We start from the raw sequence: 20,446 nt of genomic DNA, 5'->3' as shown, positions 1-20,446 counted from the left end.
GCCCCACGTCGCAGCAGTAGCCCACCTGGGACGAGGTCACCCCGTCGAATCCGCCCCCGGCTATCAGCTCAGATACGGCCTTCAGTAACGGCCTTTTGTACGACAGGGTGGGGGAAGGGAGAGGAATTTGGATGAAGGGGTTGGGGCTGTTTTTAGCATCAGCATCAACTTCAACCTCAATCGCAGAACCTTTAAAACCCTGAGCCCGCCTTTCCCCCCACCCAGGCGGGTTTGGGTGGGGCGGTAAAAGCCGTTACATCACATACATACCGACACACGCACATACACGTACAGTCGGCTTCAGACACGGCAAATATGCTAGGGTGCGACATAACGTCCATGGAAGGAGGTTCCCAGATCGATTCCGGCAAAGGACGGTATAATTATCCTTCAACTGAAAGAGGATGCGTGGAGAAGCCTCCCTTTGCTGCTGATGCTGATAACAGACCCAGTTGTGGTAATCTGCCGGTCGACAAGAAGTGGAGTTGGAGCCGCTGCTGATCTAGGGGCAAATTTCTCTGAATGCTTACTCGGGAAAGTCATTATTGTGACTGGACAGACGTCGACAAAACTGGGAACCTGGAAAGTCAATAAACTGTGACTTAGGGTTTGATGGGCCAATGTCGTGGGTGATGTGGGTGATGTGGTTGATGAGGGGGATGAGGGTGGCCCGAGGTCGAGTGGATCGGGGAAGGGGAGAAGGGTGAGGTGACTGGCATCAGGCTAGGACATCGGGCCCACGGGGTGAAGGGCTGTACACCCCCCTACTCCACACAATCATACAGACAGACAGACACACAGACATACATACTGCTACAACGGAAAGCGGGAACTCTTCTGCGAGATCGCATCTGAAGTGTGGCCAGCAGCCGCACAAGGAGTCTCATAACCCGGTCATCGATTGTGGACCATCATCCACAATCCACAATCACCAACACAAAACCACGACCCATTGCATTTCAGCCCTTTCCTCCCTCTTGCCCTCCCTCTCCTCCTCCCCTGCCCCCGTTCCTTGGCAGCAGCTTCACTCGCTTTCGGTTCGTCTTTTCCCCTCTCCCCCCTTTTCTCCCCCTTTTCTCCCCCGGCCTTACAAGGTGCCTTTCAGTCCAAGCTTGTAAGCCGCCCAGGAAATGCAGCTAACCTCCTGGGGTTGGAATCCAACCAACCTCTGCCGTACACTCTCAGATAGCAGCCGCTCCAAGAAAGGGTAGGAGCCCTGTACAGCAGCCTGCGCGTTGTCGTACATATGTCCGTATGTCGATCGGCGGGAAGGGGGGGATAGGGTCGAGCGGGGTGAAGTGGTGAGTGTGGTGGGGTGTACGGGGGCTAGGGATGCGATTCAACACCCTGCTTGCGCTTCCGTTACACACGCACATACACATACATACACACACACGCTCCTCCCCTGTCGCTCACCCATTCCCGCTCGCTGAGGCCCAGTACGGCACAGCCGTACAATATATTTGAGATATTCTGCGATTGCGCCTCAGCCGCCAACCTGTACACTTGCGCAGCAAGGGGCGCCAGGAGCCCGCGGTGATCCTACGGCACGAGTACGGCAGGATCACAATCATGGTGTACGGCAACTCAGTAACGAATCGAAAGGAGGGTCACACGAGTATCGACTCTAAGACTGTCGGGGCGGCAGCTAACGCCAACAAACGCCAGTGTAACCCTGCCGCCGCCGCCGCCGCTGGTGGTGGTGTGAGGGCCAGACCGGCTGCGCTGCCAAGCTGATTCAAACAGCACCTCGGCACGGCGGGTATGCATAAGCCCTCCATCCGCCACTGCCCACCCGCCGCCGTCATCACGCCGCCGCTGTGGTCAAACACACCCGTCCGACGCCCACCTCCCATTCGCCCATAAAGGCCATTTCCCCTCCTCCCCCCGTCATTCGTAATCCCCCAGCCTCACCTCACCTCACCTCACCTCCATCTCCACCCCAACTCACCCCACTTCACTTCATTTTGGCCAACAGATCGCCGCCGCCGCCGCAATGTCCCGGGGGCCCCTCAACTCCCCCCCAACCGGCGGATCAGGCGACCAACTGACGGCTGCATCCCTCCCCCCCTCCCCGTCCCTCATTCGCAAACCCACCCGCCCCCTCTCACCCCAACTTCATCACACATCCAAAAAAGGAACCTCACCCTCATCTGCAAAAGCCCGGCAGCCCAAAACGTGTTGGACAGACCCTGCTGATTAATCGTACGAGCGTTACGGCTAAGTAACGCCAACAACGCCGGCGCCAGCCGCCGCCGCGACTGCTCCACGAGCGCTGCCGCCGCAGCCGCCGTCGCCGGGCTAGGGGTCCCGCCGCCCCCGGCCCCGGCCCCGCCCGTTGCCGTCTGCTGCGCAAGCCCCAGGCTATAAAAAGCCAGGGAGGCCCAGTAGTCGCTACTGCCGTACGGCATCTCTGGCCTGATGGATTCCTCCATACGACGTGCTAGTGCCAGTGTGGCTTCGCCGAACAGCCCTCCCTTGACCAGTGACCAGAACAGTAGCACCTGGGACTTGATCTCCAGATTGGCGCCGTAGTCCCCCTGTATGTATGTATGTATGTATGTATGTATGTATGTATGTATGTATGTATGTATGTATGTATGTATGTATGTATGTATGTATGTATGTATGTATGTATGCGAGTGTGAGGCGGTAAGTGCTTTGGGGTTGTTTTGGGGTCCCATGGGTTCTGGTGCGGTGCGGTCGCCAGGCCGCCAGGTCGTCCGGGTGGGAGATGAATGCCGAATGAACCTCACTGAGGAATGGAAACATCGTGGATACATCGAAGGGAGATGATAATATTATATAATATACAATAACAATAATAATAATAATTATTATTTTTAATAATAAAAATATTATTATTATTATTTTTAATAATAAAAATATTATTATTATTATTATATTACTGCTGTTAAGTGCAAAAGCCATAACATGAACTGCTCCATGACGCAAAAAAGAACACCAATTTGGGGGAAGACGAACCACGAATTTGGGGGGTTGAGAGTTGCAGCACCCACCGGCCACACAGCCAACGACCAACGACCAACCACTCACCGCCAGCTTTGGAGCCAGCAATCGGTCCATCCGAGCAGCCAGCACTGCAGCCGACGATCGACCCCCAGCATTCTGCGGTACGAGTACGGCAACTATGTGTACGACAAGAGCTATAGCGCGGACCAACAGTCCGAACATTATACAGATACAGATCAAGTCCCTCGAGCCGGGGCAAGCACTGAGCATCACAGGGCGAAGATGGCGGTAAGTGCCGCCGTGCGAGAAATGGGTTGGAAATTCAGGCAAAGATGTTGTCAGCTGTCCGCTCAGCGGAGCAACTCAGGAGGAGGAGGAGGAGGGGGGGGAGGAGGGGGATGAGGAGGGGGAGGAGGAGAAGGGGGATGAGGAGGGGGATGAGGAGTGGGGGAGGAGGAGGGGGGGGGGGAGAGACGAAACACATTGATGGTGGCAGCATTACAGCGCCTAAGCGCCCTAATGCACTGCTCCCTACCACCACAAACCCATCCACCCGGGTAAACAACCAAACCCTAAGACCCAAACTGCAAACTGGTTATTCAAGAGAGCGCTACAGTACCACCAACACAGTAGGGCCGCACAGGACAGAAAAACACATACGTGCTCACAAACCCTGCGAAACCCGACAGGGGATAAGGGGTTAGTGGCGATCGGCTCACCGGTTCCCGACGGTGCTTCCTCCACTGCTCCAGGGAATCCAGCAAGATACGCGGCGATGGCGGCGGCGCCGCCGCGTTGCGCTCCAGCTCGCCAAGTAACTCGTGTATGGAACGGCGGGCTACGATGACATTGCTGATCTGCTTGTTGGTGGTGTTGGTGGCATTTTCGAAGGCATGTAATGCGCCAGTGGTATCGGCTTCGTGTTCTCTGTTGCCTCGCCCGCCGCCTACTGTTGCATCTGCTGTTTTCGTGCCATCCGTCGCCACCGCCGCTAAGGCCGTTGTCGCTTTTTCGGTAAGGGAAGCTGATAAGGAACCATCGTGGCCTTGTTGAGGTAGTGATGGTGGCGGTGGTCGAGATGAAGGCTGCCCGATGTTTGACTGCAGGAGCCCTGACGGTTCGCTTGTCGGCGGGGCAGCCCGCGCCATCGACAGCGGCGCCGTGCGGCCGGAGCGGCGAGCGCGGTGGGAGAGAATTGAGATAGCAGTGTCATCCAAGGTGGTAAATCGCGGGCTGCGCCTATTGGCGCCCCCGATGGTGGCATCGCCATCGCCATTGCCACCGACAGCGGCTGCATCATTCCTGTCGTCTCCTTGCCCAAGCGTTCTTCCAACACCATTCTTTGTAATTTTCTTTACTTTACTGTTTGCTGCTTGGTTGTCTTCAAGCGCTGTGCCAAAAATCGTGTTGCGAAGCTCCGATGGCGCCTGTGCGATCAAACCTGGTGCGAAACCGATATGCCCTGTGGCCTGAAGAAGTAAAGCTTGTATGCGTGTCAGCTGCCCCTGTTGTGGATGTTGTTGTTGGGCAGGTGTGGCTTCCGCCAACCTCAACAGCAGAGGCAGTGTCGCGCGCCGCATTTGATAGACCGGAATAGCGTCAGCTACCGGACAAGTGCATGGCGAAAAACTCAGCTACCAGCGGCCGTATGGCGCACAAGAACTCGTGGATGTGCAACCGCATAACGGTTAGAACAACGAACCAACGCAACGTCGCAACGTAGCCTGTCTCGCAGACATGCAAAAACGCAAAAGCGCACATAGGGACGGAGTCACAGCGACATAACATGTTGCGTACACTTTCCTGTTCCGGTTGCTTGGACGGGCCTAATCTCAAGTGGATCCTGAGCAAGACATCGCAAAGAGTGGAAAGTGCAAAACCCCTCCAGCCGCCATCCAGGATAGCAACCTCCCCGTCTTGACCTGTGTGCTCACCAGTCAACCGTTCACCGAGCTGCTGCAGGCAAAGCACACAAAGCACACATGCTTCGAAAACGGCTGAAGGAAGTGGAAATCATATTCCAGTTAACAGCTACAGTATGAACTGCAGTACGTACGCCAGTGTCCCGGATAGTCCCTGATCCTGTACCATCGTACGTGCAAATTTACCCCTATAAGTTTTTTTTTTTGTAAAGCTGTACCATTGCATTATTGCTATGCTTGTGCCATCAGCTTGTCGGCTCGGACTGCGGGATTCCCCTCGCTGTCCTGTCTTGCCTGAACCTTGCTAGACTGTTGCTGGCTTCGGTTCTCTTGCTGTGATGTAAGTTAAAGAGGCTGTGTGCATCAAGACATCGTGCTGTCAAGCACATGGGCGCCCGCATGTCAGCAGGAGATACAATACAACATGTGAACAGTGTTACATGGCGCTACAAAAATGTGCTTCGGCATTCGCGCCAAGGACAACGGCGCCAAGCCTGAACAGAACGCTGCATCGTCCATCTGCACGCACGAACCACAAAAACAATGACAAAGCCGGTGCATGACGGGTTTCTTCTCCGGTCACCCCCAAGGCTGCACGGTCCCCCCAGTGCAAAGCGCACAACACATTTCATCCCTCTAAACTACCCCCCGGGGGGTTATACCTCCTCACGAGTGACGAAACGCCATCGGTACATATTTAAGGGGGTAGTTCCCGGAAGAGCGTATACCCGCAGCTGGACCGCTAACAAATCCCCAACAAATGGAAAAGCAAACAAGTCGTGGCATACACCGCAGCGCAATTAAATGTACAACAAACAGAAATAGTGGGTAGCAAAACTCACTGCGCTACAACGTATACTAAACAGACCCTTTCGCTTCATATCTTAGGGAAATAAGCGAAGCGGGGAATGGCTTTTGGCAAAACGAGTATAAAAAGACTTTCACATGGCTCACAAACACTTTCTTCTCTCTGGAAACTGGCGGCGCGGACGCTGGGTCGCTGCCTGGCGACAAAGTGACGGAAAGACAACAACTCCTGGAGGCCTGGTCTGCTGTTCGAATCCTTGATCCTTCACAACGGCCAACAATGTCGTGACGTTCCGTTGATTGATATTGCGTTCGTCGATGACTTCATCACCATTGCCGCAACACGCATAGGTGTGGCCTCATGCGACAGATCGACCGTAATGCAGCAGCAACCCGACAACGGCACACATGAACATTAACATAGACAGGGAAAAACCACTGCACATCAACAAACCAACTTTTCCTTCGCGGTAAAAGATGCAAAAAACACAACACGTACTATATCGTCTTTTTTCAACTCTGCCAACCCGCAACGCCACAAAACAGTATGGCAAATAGAAACTAGAAAGGCGGTGGATTCAGCACATGCATGACGGACAGTCGCCAGGAAAAGGAAGCATCGCAGCAGGCAATAACAGCGTCACCGCCTTCCTCCTCCCCGCCGCGCCTTGGCCCCGTCCCCCGTTTCGTGTCCTCCCCGGGCGCCCATGGGCTTTCCTAGCCATGCGGTCGCACCACCACACCACCACACGACGTCGCACTGGCAGTGGGAGCCCAGCACTCCCCCTGCTGCGCTCAACCCCCCTCTCCGCAGACGGCCTCTACTCGGCAAACCCACACGGGCCCTATCCCCCCACACACGCGCCGCCCTAGCCACCTTATCCTCACATGGCAATGATGCTGACGACGACAACGATGAGGAGAACCGCGTCGGAATGTCTTCCAAACTGTTCCAAAGGGGCACATGCAACCGGTGTCGAAAAGGGTTGACGAAGGAACAAGAGGAGGAACAGGAGGAGGAGGAGGAGAAGGAGGAGGGGGGCCGTAACCAATAATGGCACTTCGGGGCCCTCAGCCCCGAGCTTAGGAGGTTCCGTACATTACGACCCTGGCACAGCCAACAACCCGGCACAGCCACGTTAAAAACACGACCATCCAGACGTCATACATACATACATACATGCATACATAATACACGTGTCCACATTTCAGCCTAACCGCTCTTCCTGTTGCGTTTTTCATCCCAATGCGATTTCCTCTTCCCTAAGACGGATGGATTCATTATCTTACTGCTAAATATATGATATATCGCATATTCAGTAGCACGATACACCAAGCCTTGCACCAAAGGGCAAAGGCATTACCATTTTAAGATCCCAAACTAACTAACCTCGCCTACATTCCGGTGTTGAGACCGCGAATCAGCAAACCCATGCATGTTGCATGTCTACGGGGCGTGTATCCGCCCCATTCGCAAGTCCCTCAGCATCACCGCCTGATCGTCCACCGCCATCAGAACCACCACGCCACACCAGCTTAAGCACGGCAAGAGCCACTCATATGATGACACAAAGGCGTCATAGCGGCGAAAAATTGGCTGCCGTGCGATCGATTGCCGCGGCGTACCTCAATCCCGCCGGATATTTTAAAACTATATCTCTGCATATCGCCACGTTCTTCCCAATACGTTCACATCTCTCCCTCGCATTACTTCGAGCCAAACAACACGCGTTCCTCGGCACCTATTGGGCATGCACCGAAACCATGCCTACGCGCACACACACACATACACGCGTACACACATGTTCATAGCACCCGGCACAAAGGACAAGAGTGCATTACCGTACGATTCAGCCTCAAGGGCCATCTAATTACCTCCTCCACTGCAAAAATACCCCAACATGGCGAGAAGCTGTCCCACAAAATCTCTCTGTTGTTGGATAATTTGAACGGCCAACAACGCCGACTCGCAAGCAAGGCCGCGAAACGACTTTGCCAAGAGGGGCCGAACGGCACACAGGAGGAAGCCTTGCGCCGCCCAAAGTGGGCCGAGCGCGCACGCCCGCGCGCCTCGGAATGAACGAAAAAAATACAGGCCAGCGGGAAAACTGCCCTCTATAGCCCTCCCCACTTCCGCTTTTCTCTCTCCAAGTGCAAATATCTCGCACAAAAGGAAATAATGATATACAGCCCCAAGCGGCGCAGAAACTGCTCCCAGTAAGCAACCCTCGTCTGGAAGACTTCCCTTTCCGAGCCGCCATAGACGCAGCCGCGATACGGTTACGAAATGTGGTCGTGACATCATCAAGGAGGGCTGTGTCCATCCACATACGGCGCCTTCCGTTGATCGATCGACCCATCCATTCATCCAACCCACCCTGTCGCCTTAGTCACCGTGTCGCCTCCTCGCACTCACAGCACTTCACAGCCGCAGTCATCCTCTCCTGATGATGCAGCCGCAGCATCGGCACCGCTAAAATGCGCCGAGGCCGCCTTCATCGCCGCCTTACGCCGCAAGCCGGCCAGCTGGTGCGAGACGGTCTCGCGAGATACACCATCGGCGGCGAAACGCCGGCGAGCAGAGCCGTACTGCTGCTGCTCACCCTGGCCCCGGCCGGCGGAAAAATCCCTGCCAAAGGGGTTAGAGAAGGGCTCCGGCTCCGCATCATCCAGGTCCGGTTGGTGGGAATTCTGATCCTGATAGCTCTGTGCTGCTGGAGCAGTAGTTTCCTCCCCGCTATAGCGGTACTGGGGCTGGGGCTGATGATGCTGTGTCGAGTAAGACCGCTGCCTGCCAGCCACGTCAGGGAACTCCGAGCAGCTAATCGCCCCGCCAGGGAAAGGCACCGCATGATTTGCCACCACCGCACCTACCACGGTTCCAAAGTGCCCGTCGTGCACGGCCATGACCTCCATCTCAGCACATTCAGCAGCAGCGGCTGCGGCTGCGGCTGGGGCTGCTGCAGCCGCGTCATAAACATGAGTGTACTGTTCGTGCAGCTCCGAGGGGGAGCTGGCCTGGCCGCCAAGGCTGCCGTTGCCGGTGGCCGCGCCGTTCAAATCATCGGTTGCTGGCTCAGTAGTAACCGCTGGGCCAGCATTGCTTTGCTCGTCGTCGTCCTCTGACTCAAGCAAGTCGTCCCAAGACCACGACCAAGACCACGCGTTCCAGCTGACCGAGGAGGCGGCGGCTGGTGACGGTGAGGAAGAGGGATCATTGCGGGCCGCTGCACCATGGCATCGTGCGCTGCCTCTGACGTTGGCGGCGTCCCCCGGGACCTCAGGAACGGCTGCAGCCGCTGCCTCCGTCGAAGGAGGCGATGATTGAGCCCCGTCTGTGCAATCAGGCCCGTAGTCCACAGCGCCACATGATGCGGCAGACCAGGACGGTGTGGCGGTGGTAGGAGAGCTGCTTGGCGGCGGCGATGTGGGGGCAGAGGACCTGTTGGCGCGTACTGCAGCCCGGTGGCGGAGTCCTGCCAGCTGGCTACGCAAATTCGCTCGGGCCTCAGGTTGCCCAAAGCCGGCTTGGCCATGAGGGGGAGGACGCCAACTGTAGCCCGATTCTGTGCTGCTACTGCTGCTGCTGCCTGTGCTGCCGCCATCTGCAGCCCCCTTGGCCTGACGTTGCTGTTTCTCCCAGCTACGTTGCATGCGGAAGTTCCAATACCAGTCGTGGAAGTCCCAACCGGAGGAGGAGGCGTGGTTGGGATCGGTCTTGCCTTCCGCACGGCCCAGCAGCATCTCATATGCCTGGGTCAAAGCGATGAAGCGCTCGTGGCCGTCTTCAGATTTGCACACATCCGGATGGAATCTGCAAAAGGGCCACAAGCAACATTCTTACCCAGAAGCCCACACACGGAAAAGCGAGCACGACAAGAGTACGTCTCCGGAATTGCTTTTCTATCTGCGGTCCACAAGTTGCTACTGACACTGTTCCGACGATGTTCAGAGACTCACTGGAGAGCAAGCTTGCGGTATGCCCGCTTGACTTCCTTAACGTCCGCTGCAGGACTAACTCCTAATAGGCTGTGCGGGTTCATGAACGCGGCATGAACCTGCATTGCATATGTGGAATTGGCCCGGGCAAGTAATGTTAGTTGTTGGCCGCGAACTGTGGGGACGTCCATAACCATCTGGGAAGAACATGACGAGGCACGGAAAAGTTCTATAAACGTAACAATCGGCCCGCAATCAACAACCATCAAAGCGACCAACCGCTGTCGAAAGCACGCTACATGCTGACGATGGCACCCCTTTTGCGCCGCCATCAGTAAACTCACTCGAACAAGCAAACGGCCACTTGGACGTCCACCATGTGGTTGCCTGACAGTAGCTGGGGTACTGGTAGTCGAAACGGTGCGCCACTGCAGAGCCCAAAGAAGCACACATTATGGGAGTTACGCAAACATCATTAACCATGTTCGTTGTTACGAGTATTACGAATGTACCCAAGAAGGTCATTCAATAAAGGCCGGGCCCCCCACAAGATAGACGCGTTCGCAATGTGAAAACCACGCACGCTTTGCAGCGATCAAAAGCTTACATGCAATACCAATCTTACCGCCATTACGGCTTCGCCTCCAACACAAGCGGGATGTAAAGCAGATTTCCAGTTCCAGGACTGAAAAATTACAGCGATCGAAGTCCGCCAAAGACGGTCTCAATGAAAGGGGAGACCTCCGAAAAATAGATTTCTCGAAAGGATGATACGCACAAGATATGGCAATATTGTCAAGCGATGTGATTCCAAACAGGGTTTAAAGCAATGCGAGCAATGTTGCTTCTGATTACCCAGCAAGGGAGCAAAGTGCGAGCGGAAGAATTTAAAGTAACATTCCAAGCATATAAGGATGCGAGGGCTGAAGCGAAGTAGGCAAACAAAAGCGCATGTACGACCGTCCGGCGACGCAAGCTCCAATCCCTGCACAGCATTAACGGCATAGCTACATATTAAAGCGAGGACTTCTTCAGTTAAAACTGGATAGCGCAGCTTTGCTCATGACAGATCGCTAAGCTTCCCTTGTTCATAGCTTCTAGCTTGACACATGACAGCGAGGTTGGTCATAAATTCTTCCCGTCACTTGAGCCAAAGTAGGCCTTAAGATTCTGAGCTCTGGCTGAGTATTGCGTTCGTAGGCGACCTAGCGTGTCCTGGTATGTAGCGCGAAGCGCTTTCAAGACTTAGCAAAGGCGAAACAGTAGTTGTAATATGCAAGAAGTACAGAGCAGCAGAAGGTTCCCTGCTGGTGCACCGCGGTGCCTTCGTGCCTAAGCAAATGTTGGTGCAGAGACCCTTTGCGGCCCCCTTCTGAATACACGTCACACCATATTTTATGACCTGCAAGCAGCCCACCTACATTTTGCACATGAAAGTACATGATCTTTAAGCCTTGCAGTGACCGTGCAGTGTTGTGCAGTGTCGGTTATCAATGGTGGGTAGCAGTCAGCGCTGACCAGCCGTGGAAGGCCGTAGGTATGCTGGAAACGGGAAAGGGAAAGCGCGTGGCCAAGTGAAAGCCGATGGCGGAAATGGAGCCGCAAGTGCACAGCCTTGAAGTAAATCGCAGTTACCGATATCCATACAGCAATTTCTTGGGTTGCTAACGAACGTGAACTATAGACCACCGTTTCTGCCCCCTGGTTAAGGAGTGCTAAGTAAAGGGATGCTGTTAAAAGAATATTGATTGCACTGTTCGCCATTCGCATGGCACATGCGTGGCTAAGTAACGGCATGATATTGAACTTTGCTGCGTGCATAATGCTTCGCCTGCTATCTGTCATTAAGTTTCATTCATTCTTGTGGGATGACCTGGTGGAGGCCATGGGGCCAAGGGCGCCTCACGCCTGTACGACCTTGTACGACTTTCTACGATTTCACGCTGAAGAGCGTGTGTTGATGAAGGCGTGATGGGAGAGTGTGGGACCTCATACGCGGGTTGTATAACCGCTGTCAAGACACATAACAGTAGGAAAACGTTCGGCCGCTTGCATATGCAGGGCGTCCAGTCCTAGAGCGGGGTGTGGCCGTTTCAGACCTGCTCCGAAGAAGCAGCTGGCTGGCAACTTGCTCGCCGAGGACATGTCAGTTTGTGACGATTGCATTGTCGTAGACATGAGCCAAGAACCTGTCTGAAAGTAGCAAATGCAAGATTGCATTGGGTCGTGCTGGATGTCGTTAGACGAAAGCCTACGCTGAGATCCGTGGTTTTACCCACCATTGCCCTGGTGTTAGCCACTGTTTGCAATGATGAGGTACGCACATCCGTTGTAGATGGGCCGTCATAACTCTCATGCCTCTTTCGCCTTTTACTAAAGAATTCAGCGAGTATGCTACGCAGGTACAGAGGCTCTGATGAATGGATGCTATGGCGGCACTTGCCCTTTCGATCGCTATGGGGGTCGAACCCACAGCTGGCCCCCCATGGGGCGTACCGAAAAGCAGATGCGCGCATGAGCTCTGTTTTCGGCTTCGTCACCAGGGTCGCTGAGAAAACCCTAACGCCGAACCCCAGCTGAAGCACATGACCAGCGAGTCCGCTTACCGCCTGTAATTCGACATACAGGCATACAAGTATATGCCAGGCACATGCCTTGACGTTACGTGCCAGGCCGCAACCCGGTCAAGCTCCAGGACCATGCGTGAGGAGGCGACCATGCGCGGGCGGCAGGCGGGGGGGAAGCAGGCGGAGGGCCGCAATCTGGATGCCTCCGGAGCTGTTGTTAATGATATACAAAGAACAGCGCGCATGCGCGTGCACACAAACACGGACATGCACTACAATAGGAAGATCGTGTAGCTGGCGGCTGGCAGCGCTGACCTACATCTACTGCGGCTTCTTTCAGCTTTGCTACGATTAGATTGTTTTTTAATAAACCTAATGGTTATCAGGTCAGGACTCAAAAGCCCGATATCAACATGATAGACCTTGAGACGTGCAATGTTGTTTCATCCGTTTTGAAGCTGGATACCCTAGGCTTCCATGGGTTTGACTGGATGCCTGTAAGACTGATGCATGTGACCCATGCATTTAAACCCCAAGGTAAAACCGGGTCAGGTAACCCAATGGTCGTTGCCTTAAACCAGTCGGTACCCCTACCATACCAGTCGGTAAGTGGTAGCTTCGGTACCTGGCCGGTAGGGTAACTGACATAACGATCTAACGACCCAGTAAGGGAATTACTGACCGATGAGGTTACCGGTTGGTAAGGTAACCGACTGGTGAGGTAGCCGACCGGTCAGTTACCGGGTCGTTATCTCGAAATGTCGGTTACCCTACCGAAGCGACCGGTTGGGTTATAGCTATAAGCGACCGGTTGGGTTACCGACCCTTCACCTTTAATGCCATAGGGGGTGCGGTGTGCATGCATCCTGCAGCGCATACTGCCTCTGCTCACGGTGCGTTGGTTACTGTAAAGCCGCGCGGTTTCTCGCTCTATCCTTGGGCTTCCTTGGATCAGCTATGGCTTAGCTCCACCACACTCCGCAACTCCAGCATACCCATGCCAACTGCTCCAGCATTTTCCTTCTGCTCCGTCTCACACACATCTCATACATGCCCTATTCTCCAGTTCGACTGGCAATGGGCTGGGATGCGCACTACCAGGAGGCTATAGATATGCTCAGCCGTTCTTGTTGAGATGGAGGCGGCACACAATGCAACATCCATAGATTTGCATGGGCGCCTAAGCAAGTGTGTATACACCAGATTCATACATCATTCATACAACACCGCCGGCTGCCACTGCTGGCCCTGGCAGCTATCCGTTAAGAGTGTCTAGTCCAAACACGACACCGTTCCTCCACTTGCAGCCCAGTGCCGTACAGCCTCCCCTTTGCGGAATGCTGCGGCGGGGCTGCACCGGGGCCAAAGCCCTTTTCGGCTTTGGAGAACGCGGACTTCCCTAGCTGCCTCTCTTATTTGGGGTCAACGAACGTTATTCAACCATCAATGATCCTAAAAGACTTCGCTGGGCTAACAAAAACCTTAGTGTCAGCTGGGAAGCTGCTGCCTCCCAAATAACAGCAGGCCTCATGAAGGATGTCAGAAGCCGCTGAAGTGCAGCCCGCGCCATCTGCAGCTTGTACTTCAACAACAACAACAATAACAACAACAGCAACCGTTCATGCGCGATTCCGTCCCCGCAGCTCTTAAAAGGCTGAAGCGCGGTGTGTTGAGTTATGTTTGACAGGTCGGCCCTCTGCTGCCGAGGAGGTGAGGGAGGGGGAAAGACGAACCACGAACGAGTGAAGCTGGTGAGGGAGGGCTCCGGTCTATCAGAGGTCTTCACCGACCTGCGGCGGCCGGTGGTGGTGGTGTCAAGACCCGGCTTTGGGGGCGTTGATGGAACCAGTATGAATGTATAAATACAAGGCGCTGGCCCAGGCATATCAGCCTGCGTTGTAATACTGCTGTTGGAGCCTGTTGTTGGATTGAACATTACGTACGATGTACGCCCCAGCTGACGTCCTCTGCTCTCCCCTGCTGTCAAGCTTCAGTAGCGCCCTTGGGCATGGGCGGTCTGCAGTCAGGATAGTGAGTGATGGAATGCCCGACTGGACCGACAAACAGACTCTCTAGGGTGGTGGACGGAGCCACGTCAGGTACATGAAACAAAACACAACAATTATGATAAGAATGACTCCAAATACAGCGCACTGAGAAAGAAATCCATCCACATGCTGTAGGTAGTAAAATCCATTCCCTGAAATAGACCAGGCCCCCGGCCCCCCCCCCCATCCTTATCCCTTCAGAGAACCTCATCCCCAGGTCGACTTAATAAACCCACGCCAGCAAGGTTGAGGCGCAACGCGTACAGGGCTCAGCTTCACACATTTTTCCCACCTGAAGGCAGATGGGGTAAGAAGCCGGAGTCAAGTCCCTCCACCTCGGCCTAACTCTAGGCCCCTTGCCCTCCCAAATCGGTTCCGCCCCGTTGCCTCTCAGAGCTCAGAAGGCCGCACACAAAGCTCCATTTGAGCACCCCCGCCACCGGTTATTACATGGGCGCGCATAATCACCAACCCGCTTACCTGACGTACAGAGGTGGCAGCCGGTCCATCTCCGCGAGGAGATCGCCGTACATCTTGTCGTACAGCTCTGGCATCACCTGATATTGTGGGCGCGGGCGTGAGACACCAGCGTTTCTTCTTATATAATTCCTTCTCGAATTTCGTCGTATTTCCCATTCCAAGGAATGGGACCCATTCCTTGGAGGTACGAATAAAAACCATGCATCGGCCTGGGAAATGGCGACCAGCAGCCGTCAAGTAATGTACGGCATTCGTACCTGACTGCATCGGGGTTTTCGTGATGCCGTAAACGCCGCCGCCATCTGTTCGATCCGCTCCGGTGACAGTTTGTGCGAGCAGAGGAGTTGGAACAGCGGCATCGCCACGTCAGCGTCGAACATGCGCTCGTACCTTTGGACGAGCACACGGCAGAGAGGCCGTAAGACGGGCAGCTGTGAGAGGGGCGGGGGGCGGCAAGGTGGAGGGTATCAGGCTATGCCCACTTCCCTCCCCCCTTTTGTAGCAGCTGATACACAGTACGGCACGTATAACAACTACAAATTCGCGCGAAATGCTTCACCAGTATCTCGGGAGGCTTTTTCAGCGGCCAGCTACAACACCGCTACGCTCATTTCTCCATTCCGTTGCCTTTCCTTTCATTCCCCCGAGCTTTCCAAAATCATCCAGGGTACATTTCTTATTTAACTTTAAGATAAGTTCCTTGTTTAAAGTAACTTCAGTACGTTTGCATAATATTTTTGCTTGCGTTTCGTCCTTCTCCTCTGCTGTACATCCCTCCCGTACATCCGTACTTTCATCCCAACCCGTCTTACATCGCCCTGTTTCTTCCTTTTCCCTGACAGCTGCCACACATACATACCTCGTCTTGCCCATCTTACTAACCTGCCCATATTTCGCTACTTTTTCGCATGTTGTCCTGATAATTGCTGCGGGGTCGTCGTGGCCTGCTACTGTCGTTGCGACATCTCGGTTAGTCTGCAGCCTTGTGTAGCACCGCTGTTTACGTTGCTTCCAAAGTTGAGGTCCGGGCGCATCAGGTCGCACGTACCGCTCGAGCTAGAGACAAAGTTAGCCAGGCTTTACGGTAGCCTTTACCATACCTGTCGATGTACAGCGTGTCTGCGCTTTGCGCTAGGTATCAAGGACAATCTCACGAGACCGGTCGGCGACTACATGACAAAAAAAATGTCGGTAACGTAATAATGGGCTTTACTTTCGGAATCACGGATCGAGGACTTAGGGTTTCGGATTTTGGGCGCCAGCAGTTCGTTTGTGATTCCTCCCCCCCCACACACACCTCCTTCCCCACATTCCTCCCCCCCCCGTCCCCCCTACCGCAGCATTACAAGGGGGTAGTCCCGCGGCTCAGTCAGCCAGTTGTTGAAGTGCCTCCGCAGCCCGAACAGGTCCTCCCCCCTGACGGGACAAGTAGTGGTGGTGGTGGTGGTGGGTGTGTGTAGGGAAACACACAGCTTGTTTGGAGGTGTGGATTTAGAGTCGTAGTCGGGTGTGTGCACCTAAGCGCGCCACTTAATATGTGCGTGGTCGGGGAACAGGCTGTGGGTGACCGCTGTGGGTCTGATGGCGGGCGGGGAAGGGAGGGTGTCGTTTTGGGGTTTCGGTTGGAGGATAGACATGCATACATACATACGTGCGTACATATGTACATACATACATGCATACAGACGCACCTGGCCACATACTCCTCTAGTGAGGGCGGGAAAGTGGCGGCCGAGACTGCCGACAAGATAACGCTGCCACCACCACTGCCACCACTACCACATGTTTTCTGAGCCTGACCTAGGGGGCACGGGGGGGGGGAGAGGAGGAGAGGAGGCGGTGGAATGGGAGGTGGGGTTGGTGGGGAGCCCAAGGTTGGGGACAGATGCCATGACGAACACAAAGACAGCCAACATACAGCTGTCAGCACTCTCTCAGACATCGCTCCGAGCAACAACACCATTTCCTCAGTAGCCCCACAAGTCCCCCCTCTCTTCTCTCATCCCCCTTCCCCTCTAGGACTTCAATTGAACCCCCCAATCCGTAGCTGCATATATGCGTAAGACAAAATCTGGTCGGTGGAGTCGTACCCCATCGTTGCTGGTTGTTGCCATTTTCGCGGCTCAATCAAGCCACCAAAAATTACATTCTCCTAGCAATTTGGTTTCTAGAAACGGTTAACGACACAGCCCCGCTCCGGAACCCGAATTTGCTCAGTTTCCTCTAAAAAAGCAAATCCATAAGCACGCAGATGCAATACGCCCGACCTCTGTGATTGCTTCCACAGCTTGCTCCGAAACCATAAAACCCTAACGTGTAAGCCCACACACCCGGGGATCAGATCATCAAGTCACGCAATCAAGCACGGCAGTAACCAAAACACAAACCTGGTGACACGCGTGACCCCGGCGGTAGTGACTGGCCACAGCGCCAAGTGGGTCGCCGTACAAGTACACAACGTGGCGTGGACGAGCTGCCGTACCATGAGGGTTAGCTCCTGGAGGCAGTTGACAGCGGTCGGCGGTTGTGGGGCTTTCCACCGGAGGAAATTCAGGAGGCCTGTAACCCGGCACGCCGGCAGGGTAAAAGGGGGGGAGGGTTAAAAAAGAGAAAATGTCTCCACCCAATAACGCACAACTGACAACGACTAATACATAAAATCTGGCAATCCTTGTATCTTCTTCACCGGAGTACGCCTCTCCCGGCTCTTACCAGGGACTATGCCGCAGTGTATCTGTGTCAGTTAGGAGGTTGGTGGTCATGCCGTACGCGTTGAGGTGGTTGGACAGCTGCGTACTGCCAACGCCACCTGAAGGGTTTGATGGCCGCGATGATATGTGGGTGTGGGGGAGACGACAACGAGATCACCGATGGGTTCTCTTCTAGGTTTGGTTGTGGTTGGGTATTTCCTATTCCGGTATGGATGGTGGGGTGCCTGGTCACCGATGGGACAGTGCGCAGGATGGGCGCTATGGTCATATCGCCAGGCAGAAAGGTGAAAAAGGAGGGAAAGGAGGTATGTGGAGTTGTTCGTGAGCTATCTTCATGCTATTTATATTCCCAAGGGTATCCGCACGGCATGCACACACCAAAGGATGAAATTTGAACGTCCATGGTAGTCAGTTCTGGACCGGCTTGCTCGAGGATTGTCAACAGCTCTGCAACTGCCGGCGAGATTGGACCTCTTCGTGCGGAGAGAGCGGTGTGCAGCGCGTGCATTTTTGGACACGGTTGCTGATGCTCACCGCAAATTGCAAGTTGTGGCCGCAGATGCGCGGATCAAATGCAATTAGTACGTTGGGGATCGTTGATGCTTACGTTTAAGCGATAACAGCGCGTTCGTTGTCGTTGGGTATATTTTAATAGCCAGTTGAGTTGGTTGTACGGCATGACTGAGAAGGACGCAGGCCTTTTGACAAGATGTAAAATGTCTAAACGGAAAGTTCGATTACGAACCTGCAGCGTAATGAACCTGTAACCCACTTGCGCTAACGTCTAAGACGTACTTGTTATATTAATTTGTGATAGAGCAAGATGGAATTTGAGAATGCAGATGCGATGTTGGAGTATTGCAAAACTACTGGTCGAACTTACGTCGCATTTAATTTGGTGCAAACAACTCGGGAAATTGGCTCTGTCGTGCTTGAACTTTACACCGATATAGCACCAGCAACATGTGCAAATTTCCTAAGACTGATAAAAGCCGGTGGTCAACACACCTACGAGGTGAGGTCGATGGTGGCATGAACATGTGCAGGCATACAACCGGTGCACCTACCTTCACCGCCGTCGCCTTCCTAATCGCTGACATAATCCGCAGCATCCCTCACGACTAGATGTATCACTGCTGCGGCCGCAGACTAGGAGAGTGTTTGACCTGATCCATCCACCCCGCGCCTTCACAAGACCGTCCACTTTATGAACAACAACCCCCAGGCTAAGCGAATCCAACATGCTTACCCAAACTGGCGATGATAAAAACAATGCCCCAATCCCGATACTCCCCTTCATCATCATACGCCGCGCTCACATACACTCCTTCACACACATCTCCAGCTTTCCCCACTTCCTAAGCCCTCCCCCTACCCCCAAACACCTCCAAGTCAACCCCAATAGGACCCTCGAACCCATATCCTACCTTTTCCTCCAACAAAACACAAAACCCAATTCTGCAAACGCGCACCCCACCCTCACCTATTTTCCCCCCTACAGAACTCCCCCATTCACCGGGTCGTCAAGACTGGATGGATCCAGGGAGGGGACGTAGTGGACGGCAGCGGCAAGGGCGACCCGGGCTTCACGCTGCCCGACGAGACGTTTGCCGTCAAGCACGACGACAAGGGCATTCTGGGCATGGCCAACAAAGGCCAACCCCACACCGCCGCCTCGCAGTTCTACATCACCCTCTCGCCGCTGCCTTTCCTGGACGGCAAGCGGGTGGCGTTCGGCAAGGTGCTTACATTGGAAGGTGAGGCGGCGGGGGGTGTTGCAACTGCAAGCGCATAAAGGACGTAGGGCTACTACTACTAGGGATATCATTTCCGCTTACTCACCTGCAAACCGGATTTATCGAAGTGCTTCATACCTACCTACTCACCTGCAAACCGGATTTATCGAAGTGCTTCATACCTACCTACCTACTCACCTGCTCCGTACCTACCTTTCCGATCCGCAAACCATACCTACCTACCTGCCATACTTCTTTAACTAACTACTTATGCTCATCTTATTCGCCTGCTGAACCTTACCTACCTACCTACTTACCTATGCGTCGTACCTACGGATTATATCCGTATCTGTCGTACCTACCAAATAACGAACCTACCTAGCTTGGCACGCATTACTTCCACCTAGCTGTCCGCTCCTTTTCCCTCCCTCACTCCCCCCTCCAACACTCTTTCTTTGGCAGCAGCTTCACTCGTTCATGGTTCGTCTTTTCCCCCTTCCAACCCCCCTTCCAACCCCCCTTCCAACCTCCCTCAGGTTTGGAATGTATAGCCAAACTGGAGAACCTGCAAACCTACATTAACGAGCGACCCGTGCCGGACGTGCTCATCACCAACTGCCGAGTGCTGTACGAGCCGTGATGAGGACATTTGACTGGACCTGGTGGCGCTGCGTTGGCAATTAAGCTATTGGATGGACGTGTTGGGCTATTGAATCAGGCAGCAGCTCGCATGGATGACAAGCTTTGTGGGGTGGGATAGATTGGTGAGGGTCCGTTGATGGCAAGTGGGGGAGGCTGCGTTGTGCGCATGTGGGGAAACTCGGATTGGGCGGGGAGGAGACGCTCTCTTTGTGTAGTGGCTGTGATGGGCTGTAGGAGAGAAGGAACGCCGATGGGACTTAGGGGCTGATCGGTGGATAGGGGGCAGTAGAACGCCTGCGGCCCGAGCAGAGCATCGGTCGTACATGAAAACGACGGCCAGCCTGCACATGAAAATATGGCAAATCAATGTCAATTCTTTTTAAGAAAAAACCTGGGATAGCGACAAGCTGAAAGGCGACGCGTCGTCTGGCGACAGTGTTCTCTTGCATTTCGACTTTGGATACCAAAGCAGCAATGTTTCCAGTCACCTTGCCTCTGTAGAAAGGGAGCAGTTTAGTTTATGATAAGTGCGGAAGTAGGTAAATTACGCGGAAGTAGGTAACGGGAAGTTACCTACTTCCGCGGTCAGTCCAATGCAGCTCGAAACAGCACGCAAAGTCT

At 54.2% G+C, this 20,446-nt stretch overlaps 3 protein-coding genes across 3 annotated transcripts in view; 1 reads left to right on the top strand and 2 right to left on the bottom strand.

Annotated features, from left to right (window-relative positions):
- Positions 1-12,272, bottom strand: part of VOLCADRAFT_94031 (uncharacterized protein) — a gene marked incomplete at both ends in the record, with an annotated part of 19,027 nt that extends 6,755 nt beyond the window's left edge. Inside the window, 10 exons of the mRNA XM_002953216.1 lie at positions 26-92; positions 1,167-1,228; positions 1,417-1,542; positions 2,148-2,540; positions 3,058-3,129; positions 3,693-4,095; positions 8,119-9,516; positions 9,663-9,816; positions 9,986-10,069; positions 12,248-12,272. Of these exons, the coding sequence (XP_002953262.1) occupies positions 26-92; positions 1,167-1,228; positions 1,417-1,542; positions 2,148-2,540; positions 3,058-3,129; positions 3,693-4,095; positions 8,119-9,516; positions 9,663-9,816; positions 9,986-10,069; positions 12,248-12,272 (2,784 nt within the window). The remainder of the gene's footprint in view (positions 1-25; positions 93-1,166; positions 1,229-1,416; positions 1,543-2,147; positions 2,541-3,057; positions 3,130-3,692; positions 4,096-8,118; positions 9,517-9,662; positions 9,817-9,985; positions 10,070-12,247) is intronic.
- A 1,708-nt stretch (positions 12,273-13,980) lies between these two features.
- VOLCADRAFT_94030 (uncharacterized protein) lies at positions 13,981-17,545 on the bottom strand (the record flags this gene model as incomplete). Its single annotated transcript, XM_002953215.1, has 8 exons — positions 13,981-13,998; positions 14,152-14,278; positions 14,737-14,813; positions 14,994-15,167; positions 16,034-16,067; positions 16,428-16,536; positions 17,219-17,295; positions 17,449-17,545. Coding segments are annotated over 8 exons (711 nt in total), but the record flags the coding sequence as incomplete, so codon positions are not given.
- Positions 17,546-18,187: 642 nt separating this feature from the next.
- Positions 18,188-20,209, top strand: VOLCADRAFT_75661 (uncharacterized protein). The gene is made up of 3 exons (XM_002953295.1): positions 18,188-18,462; positions 18,949-19,204; positions 19,720-20,209. The coding sequence occupies exons 1-3, from the start codon at positions 18,271-18,273 to the stop codon at positions 19,821-19,823; spliced, it is 552 nt and encodes a 183-aa protein (XP_002953341.1). The 5' UTR covers positions 18,188-18,270; the 3' UTR covers positions 19,824-20,209.
- The last annotated feature ends 237 nt before the right edge of the window (positions 20,210-20,446 follow it).

Source organism: Volvox carteri (assembly GCF_000143455.1).
Source record: "Volvox carteri f. nagariensis unplaced genomic scaffold VOLCAscaffold_35, whole genome shotgun sequence".
Taxonomy (NCBI): Eukaryota; Viridiplantae; Chlorophyta; class Chlorophyceae; order Chlamydomonadales; family Volvocaceae; genus Volvox; species Volvox carteri.
The sequence above is the reverse complement of the archived record's forward strand: the minus strand, read 5'-3'. Positions and strand labels throughout refer to the sequence as shown.